The sequence below is a fragment of the Anoplopoma fimbria genome, chromosome 3, assembly GCF_027596085.1.
Source record: "Anoplopoma fimbria isolate UVic2021 breed Golden Eagle Sablefish chromosome 3, Afim_UVic_2022, whole genome shotgun sequence".
Taxonomy (NCBI): Eukaryota; Metazoa; Chordata; class Actinopteri; order Perciformes; family Anoplopomatidae; genus Anoplopoma; species Anoplopoma fimbria.
In genome coordinates, this window is record NC_072451.1 from 490,960 (window position 1) to 499,905 (window position 8,946).

Sequence of the window (8,946 nt, forward strand, 5' to 3'; positions counted from 1 at the left end):
TGGAGCAGAAAGGAGTTCAGCTGGACCGGGAGAGCTTCTCTTGTTCCATCTGTCTGGATCTCCTGAAGGATCCGGTGACTACTCCCTGTGGACACAGCTACTGCATGAACTGTATTAAAAGCTTCTGGGATGGAGAGGACGAGAAGAACCTCCACAGCTGTCCTCAGTGTAGGCAGACCTTCACACCGAGGCCTGTGCTGCTGAAAAACACCATGTTAGCTGATTTAGTGGAGCAGCTGAAGAAGACTGGACTCCAAGCTGCTCCTGCTGATCTCTGCTATGCTGGACCTGAAGATGTGTCCTGTGATGTCTGCACTGGGAGGAAACTGAAAGCCTTCAAGTCCTGTCTGAAGTGTTCGGCTTCTTACTGTGAGAAACACCTCCAGCCTCATTATGAATCACCAACATTAAAGAAACACAAGCTGGTGGAGCCCTCCAAGAAGCTCCAGGAGAACATCTGCTCTCGTCACGATGAGGTGATGAAGATGTTCTGCCGTACTGATCAGCAGTGTATCTGTTACCTCTGCTCTGTGGAGGAACACAAAGGCCACGACACAGTCTCAGCTGCAGCAGAAAGGACTGAGAGGCAGAGAGAGCTGGAGGGGAGTCGACTAAACATCCAGCAGAGAATCCAGGACAGAGAGAAAGACGTGAAGCTGCTTCAACAGGAGGTGGAGGCCGTCAACCGCTCTGCAGATGAAGCAGTGAAGGACAGCGAGAAGATCTTCACTGAGCTGATCCGTCTCATGGAGAAAAGAAGCTCCGATGTGAAGCAGCAGGTCAGATCCCAGCAGAGAACTGAAGTGAGTCGAGTCAAAGAGCTTCAGGAGAAGATGGAGCAGGAGATCACTGAGCTGAAGAGGAACGACGCTGAGCTGCAGAAGCTCTCACACACAGAGGACCACAACCAGTTTCTACACAACTACACCTCACCGTCAGCACTCAGTGAGTCTACAGACTCATCCAGCATCAACATCCGTCCTCTGCTCTACTTTGAGGAGGTGACAGCGGCTGTGTCAGAAGTCAGAGATAAACTGCAGGACGTCCTGAGAGAGAAGTGGACAAACGTCTCACTGACGGTGACTGAAGTGGACGTTTTACTGTCACAACCAGAACCAAAGACCAGAGCTGGATTCTTAAAGTATTCACGTGATATCACTCTGGATCCAAACACAGTGAACACAAAACTGTTATTATCTGAGGAGAACAGGAAAGTAACATTAATGAGTCAACAACAGTCTTATTCTAGTCACACAGACAGATTCACTGAATGGTGTCAGGTCCTGAGTAGAGAGAGTCTGACTGGACGTTGTTACTGGGAGGTGGAGTGGAGAGGAAGAGGAGGAGTTGATGTAGCAGTCGCATACAAGAACATCAGCAGAACAGGGAATGAATGTGTGTTTGGATTCAATGACAAATCTTGGTCGTTACATTGTAACAATAACAGTTATATCTTTATGTACAACAACGTCCAAACTCCCGTCTCTGGTCCTCAGTCCTCCAGAGTAGGAGTGTACCTGGATCACAGTGCAGGTGTTCTGTCCTTCTACAGCGTCTCTGAAACCATGACTCTCCTCCACAGAGTCCAGACCACATTCACTCAGCCTCTCTACGCTGGAGTTAGTTTTTATTATTCTGTTGGAGACACTGCTGAGTTCTGTAGAGTGAAATAGACAGAAGTCATTTCAGGGTTAAACTCTGTGTTTTCACTCGTTTAGTCTCCATGTTTGTCTCTGAGAGCTGATTGTTGTGGCGTTTCTTCACTGCACAGAGATCAGCTGTCAGTCAAACATTCTGGTGGTACTTTGACATCTTCTCATTAGTTCTTCTGTAAATGTTTGACTTTCTTTATGTGGCTCTCCTTCCTGTGTCTGTAAAAGTATTGTATGTCATAAAAAGTCATAGTATCATATGACTTTTAATATTTTTCATGACATACTTTACAACTACTTTTGATGACTTGTTTATGACTTCAACAACAAATCAAACAGAAGAGCTTTATTGTCTTGATATATATATTTCCCTCTGAGATGTAGAAGACTAGAAGTAGAAAGCAGCAGAACATGTAAATACTACATGTTCCTCTAAGTTGTACAGGACTTGATTAAATGTTCATGTGCTTACTTTCAAACGCTGCTCTTTTGTCCTGATTCTGTAAATAGCGCCTGAACACACCTTTATTTTCAACTCCTCACCGTCAGCTGAATATTCAGATGATCAGAAACACAGTGATGTCACTGATGAAGACTCCCTTCACCCTTCACGTTGAGCGGCCCACCACTCAACATCAGACCTCCTGCTTGTGCCTTTGAAGAGTTAAAATAAGGACCGGTCTGCTGTCAACAACCCTGCTCCATATAGAGACAACAGATCTGAATATTAAATATAACTACATGTTTATTATAAAACATGAATTTGTGACAGATGTTTGTAGGTGTGAAACGGACTCAGGATCAGATTAGAAATAAATATAAAAACACAGTTCAAAGCGTTAATCAGACTTATTTCTTATATTTCTAACTATAATCACCCCCAACAAAGACAACACATCCGGACACATAATGAATATATGATGTGACTATATTAATATATGATATGAATATATGATGTGAATATATGATGTGAATATATGAATAAACACCATCAAATATGGACTGAAGCTGATTATTTCCTTTGATATAAACATGAATTTTGATGATGAATACATCTATTTTTTTTATAAATGTTGACTTTTGGACTTTAAAACAGAGTACGGTCACCGCTGTGATCTGATTCTACTGTTTAAATAATAAGAATATTAGAGAAGTCTGTTCTTTATCAAATCTGAATGTCATAGTTATGAGCTTCAAAATATTCTGTCTCTAATTAGAAGATATGAAAGTCTATTAACAGATTTATTTTATTCCATGGGGATAACCACTGATGTCTCATCAGGAAGACGAACACATGGCTTCAACTCAAAGGTCCATAGAAGTCGTGAAGGAAGTCGTGAAGGAAGTGGTTTCAGCGATTCGAGGAACGACAACGTTTGGTGAAAAGATGACGCTCTACGACACACCTGGGGGGCGGAGGATTATGACCAGGTGATGATGATGATGATGATGGGGGGTTATGTTGAGATGAATGTTCATATTATAATAAAACAGAATAATCTGATATCATCACAGTCATTATGAAAGAGATCAGCTTCACGTAAACAGATTACAACCTGGTGATGATGATGATGATTATTTAAATGATGATGATGGTGATGATGATGGTGATGATGATGAGGATGGTGATGATGATGATGATGATGGTGATGATGATGATGGTGATGATGATGATGGTGATGATGATGATGATGGTGATGGTGATGATGATGATGATGATGGTGATGATGATGGTGATGGTGATGATGATGATGATGGTGATGATGATGATGATGATGATGGATGATGATGGTGATGATGATGGTGATGGTGATGATGGTGATGATGATGGATGAAGGTCTAATAGTGGATCTAACCGGTTCCTCTGTGTTCCTGTCCGGTCTACAGGATTTGGCCGTTCTGGGCTACGACGTGTCGAGTCACGTAGCCAAAAGCGTCTCGTCCCATTTCCGTGGCGACCGTGAAGCGGCTGTGGTTCTGGACGTCGCTTGTGGCACTGGCCTGGTGGCCGAGAAGGTAGAAACACGGCGGTTGGTCCGGTTGTCTTTCGGCCTCAGAGACCTTTGACCCTCCGTGTGTCCCACAGATGAAGCAGGACGGGTTCAGACAGTTCATGGGCGTCGATGGAAACAAGGCCATGCTGGAAGAGGCCCAGAAGAAGGGGCTGTACCGGGAGCTGAAGCAGTGCTTTCTGGGAGAAGAGCTGCTGCCTGTCCCAGAAGGTAGAGTGATCTAACTGGAGAAGGAACTCCTCCGTGTTCTCTACAGAGCCTTAACCCACCATAACGCTGCTCTGTGTCTCATCAGAACTGAACAAGTAATATAATAATAATAATAATAATAATCTGAGTCACCAACAAATGAACGAGAACCTCCTCCTGCAGTGGTGGTGATGTGTGGAGCTCTGAGCGTGGACAACGTCAGCGTGCGTGTTCTCAGACCGCTGTGGGTCGCCTGCAGACCAGGTACGGTATCCTTCTGATGATGAGGACGGTAAGATGGCTAATTCAATCATGCCTTCAGCTAAATACATCAAAAACAGTCTGCATGTTTTTTTCCAAAAAGCAATGTAGCACTCCAGACCCAGCCATAATGCTGTCAGGAGTAAAATTACAAGTTGTCTCTGAGTTCAAGTACCTTGGCCTCCTAATCGACTCTCAACTGTCATTCAAATCTCATGTAAAAAAAGTTGGTCACAGGGTTAAGTTTAACTTATCGAATTTTCGCTTTATTAGAAATTCAATGACAACTGATGCAGCAAAGATTTATATGCATGCCATGATAATGTCACATTTCACATACTGTTTGACCAGCTTCGCACAAGCCAATAAGACAGCACTTAAACCACTTGAAACACTGTATAAACGAACCCTGAAAGTCCTGGACCGGAAGTCAAACACCTACCACCATTGTCTAATTTTAAGAAAGTATAAACTTCTGAGCTGGGAAAACCTAATAAAGTATGCAAATCTTTGCCTTATTTTTAAAATTTTGCACAACAAAGCCCCCCCACCACTTCAACAGTGTATCACTCAGAGGTCAAATACAAACCGGACAACCAGAGGCTCGTCCCGGGGAGACTGTGTAGTACCCTTTAGAAAAAGTGCCTTTAGCCACTCAGCATTCTCAGTTACAGCGTCGCAGGAATGGAACTCACTACCATCTCATATTAGAGAAATTAGTTCTTACCGTCCCTTTTCAGGACAGCTGAAAATATGGCTTAATGGTCACCAATTATGTACACACTAGGACTGCAATTGCTTCTCCTGCCGACTTCTTGGTAAATGCTGTGTCCTGCTTGCTTGTCTCTTGTGTGCTCCTGTCCTGTGCAGGTCATGTTCTAAGTTAATTGTGCTGCATGTTTGTGTTTTTATGCTGCTGTATATGTTTGTGCTGCATGTTTATGCTTTAGGCTGATGTATGTCTGTGCTGCATGTTTGTGCTTTATGCTGCTATATATGTTTGTTCTGCATGTTTGTGTTCTATGCTGCTGAATGTGTTTTTATTATAGGTGCATTTGTCCTGCTCTAATCTACTGTTTTGTGCACTTTCCTATAATGTTTAATGTACACTGTGTTTTATTGTCTGCTTATTTTATTGTTGGTTTGCCATGTCTGTCAATTCATTCTTACTACTATGTTGTTTTTTAATCTTTGTTTATATGCATTTTATTTCTGTAATTTTAGGTTGCCTTTTGAATATCTGGCAGGGGACAACAGACGAAAACTAGCCTCTCAGGCTAACTCTGGCTCACTTACATTTTGAATGTTGATTAGTGTGCAATGTCCCTGAACTAAACCATATAACTGAACTAAACCACCTGTAGAGGTACACGGCTCCGTGTACCTCTACAGGAAGCTGCAGCTGATGACCTCAGAGGTCACTTCCTGTTTGTCAGAGCAGCACACACACTCTCTGGAGAGACACACTGGACAGAGACAGCACAGCACACACACATCAGCACGACACACACACAGAGAGCGTGGCAGCTTATACAATGGATATTCACGTCACGGGTCACGCAGACGTGTGTGTGTGTGACGTGTGTAGTGTGTGTGATGTGTGTAGTGATGTGTAGTGTGACGTGTGTGTGCTGCTCTGACAAACAGGAAGTGACCTCTGAGGTCATCAGCTGCAGCTTGCAGAGGTACACGGAGCCGTGTACCCTACAGGTGGTTTAGTTCAGTTATATGGTTTGGATTCAGGGACATTTGCACACTAATCAACATCTCAAAATGTGGTGAGCTAAGCAGTTAGCCTGAGAGGCTAGTTTTCGGTCTGTTGTCCCCTGCCAGGTATTCAAAGAGGCAACCTAAAATTACAGAAATAAAATGCATATAAACAAAGATTAAAAAACAACATAGTAGTAAGAATGAATTGACAGACATGGCAAACCAACAATAAAATAAGCAGGCAATAAAGCACAGTGTACATTAAACATTATAGGAAATTAAGCAACAAAACAGTTAGATTAGAGCAGGACAAATGCACCCATAATAAAGACACATTCAGCTTAGAACACAAACATGCAGAGACAAACATATATAGCAGCATAAAGCACATAAGCATGCAGCACAGACTTACATCAGCCTAAAAAGCAAATTTTTGCAAACATGCAGCAACACAACACATACAGCAGCATAAAAACACAAACATGCAGCATCTATCAACTTAGAACATGACCTGCACAGGACAGGAGATCCCACAAGAGACAAGCAAGACAGGACACAGCATTTACCAAGAAGTCGGCAGGAGAAGCAATTGCAGTCCTAGTGTGCACATAAGTGAGACTAGTAAGCCATATTATTCAGCTGTCCTGAACAGGACGGTAAGAACTAATTTCTCTAATATGAGATGGTAGTGAGTTCCATTCCTAGCGACGTCTGCTAACGGAGAATGCTGAGTGGCTAAAGGCACCTTTTCTAAAGGAGTACTACACAGCTCCCCTGACGAGCTTGGTTGTCCGGTTTGTATTTGACTCCTCTGAAGTGATACACTGTTTGAAAGTGGTGGGGGCTTTGTTGTGCAAAATTTTGAAAACAAGGCGAAGATTTGCATACTTTACTAGGTTTTCCCAGCTCAGAAGTGTATACTTTCGAAATTAGACGATGGTGGTAGGTGTTTGACTTCCGGTCCAGGACTTTCAGGGTTCGTTTATACAGTGTTTCAAGTGGTTTAAGTGCTGTCTTATTGGCTTGTGCGAAGCTGGTCAAACAGTATGTGAAATGTGACATTATCATGGCATGCATATAAATCTTTGCTGCATCAGCTGTCATTGAGTTTCTAGTAAGCGAAAATTCGATAAGTTAAACTTAACCCTGTGACCAACTTTTTACACATGAGATTTGAATGACAGTTGAGAGTCGATTAGAGGCCAAGGTACTTGAACTCAGAGACAACCTGTAATTTTACTCCTGACAGCATTATGGCACGGGTCTGGAGTGCTTTAGCGTTGCTTTCTGGAAAAAAACATGCGGGCTGTTTTTGATGTGTTAGCTGAAGGCATGATTGAATTAGCCGTCTTACCGTCCTCATCATCAGAAAGGATACCGTACCTGGTCTGCAGGCGACGCACAGCGGTCTGAGAACAGGCTGCGCTGACGCTGTCCGCGCTCAGAGCTCCGCGCATCACCGCCGCTGCAGGCGGAGGTTCTCGTTCGTTTGTTGGTGACTCAGATTATTATTATTATTATTATTGTATTGCTTGTTCGGTTCTGATGAGACGCAGTGACAAGCGATTATGGTGGGTTAAGGCTCTGTAGAGAACACGGAGGAGTTCCTTCTTCCAGTTAGATCACTCTACCTTTCGTGGGACAGGCAGCAGCCTTCTCTCCCAGAAAGCGCTGCTTCAGCTCCCGGTACCAGCCCCTTCTGCTGGGCCTCTTCCAGCATGGCCTTGATTTCCGCTCGGCATGGAGCCATGAACTGCGAACCCGATCCTGCTTCATCTGTGGACGCACACTTGAGGAGAGGTCAGAAGATATGCAGACTTCGTGTTTCAACCTGCCGAGCCCGCCAGGAGACGCCGCAGCGACGTCCGAAACCACGGCCTTCCGCGGCCGCGGAAATGGGGCGAGGCGCTGCAGCCGTGACTTCGGCACTCAAATCCTGTAGACCAGGACAGGAACACAGAAGAGGCCGGTTAGATCCACTGTGGAGACCTTCATCCATCATCATCATCATCATCACCATCATCATCCATCATCATCATCATCATCACCATCATCATCATCATCACCATCATCATCATCATCACCATCATCATCACCATCATCATCATCATCACCACCATCATCATCACCATCATCATCATCACCATCATCATCATCACCATCATCATCATCATCATCACGCATCCTCATCACCATCATCATCATCACCCACTCATCATCGACCCAAATAAGAAGGTTGTAATCTGTTTGCGTGAAGCTGATCTCTTTCGCCAACTGACTGTGATGATAATCGAGATTATTCTGTTTTATTATAATATGAACATTCATCTCAACATAACCCCCGGTCACAATCCTCCGCCCAGGTGCCGAGAGCCGCCATCTTTTCACCAAGCGTCGTCGTTCTAATCGCTGAAATCACCTCCTTCACGACTCTTCGCGACTTCTAGTGGACCTTTGCAGTTGAAGCCATGTGTCCGCCTTCCTGATTGAGACGTGAGCATCCCTATGGAATATCGTAAACCTGTTAATGAGACTGTCTATCTTCTAATTAGAAGACAGAATATTGTGAAGCTCATAACTATGACTATTCAGATTCGATAAAGAACAGACTTCTAATATTCTTATTATTTAAACGGTAGAATCAGATCGCAGCGTGTGTCACGTACTTTCTGTTTTAAAGTCCAAAAGCCAACATTTACAAAAAAGATAGATGTATCTCATCATCAGAATTCGTGTTTATATCAAAGGAAATAATCAGCTTTCAGTCCGTATTTTTCTGATGGTGTTTATTCATATATTCACATCATATATTCAACATCGACTATATTCATATCATATATTAATATAGTCACATCATACATTCATTATGATGTCCGGATGTGTTGTCTGTTGAGATTGATTACTAGTTAGGAAATATAAGAAACAAGTCTGATTAACGCTTTGAGCTGTGTGTTTTATGGCTATTTCCCCAATCTGATCCTGAGTCCGTTTCACACCTTACAAACATCTGTCACAAATTCATGTTTTATAATAAACATGTAGTTATATTTAATATTCAGATCTGTTGTCTCTATATGGAGCAGGGTTGTTGACAGCAGACCGGTCCTTATTTTAACTCTTCA

The 8,946-nt window shown here is 43.2% G+C and overlaps 1 protein-coding gene and 1 pseudogene across 1 annotated transcript in view; both read left to right on the plus strand.

The window, feature by feature from the left end:
- The window catches only part of LOC129116705 (tripartite motif-containing protein 16-like), a 3,521-nt gene extending 897 nt beyond the window's left edge, over positions 1–2,624 (plus strand). The window contains exon 2 of the mRNA XM_054627469.1: positions 1–2,624. This exon is cut by the window's left edge and continues 159 nt beyond it. Coding sequence (XP_054483444.1) covers positions 1–1,673 — 1,673 coding nt within the window. The 3' untranslated portion in view covers positions 1,674–2,624.
- A 106-nt stretch (positions 2,625–2,730) lies between these two features.
- LOC129116796 (methyltransferase-like protein 27) lies at positions 2,731–5,447 on the plus strand (annotated as a pseudogene).
- Positions 5,448–8,946: the final 3,499 nt, after the last annotated feature.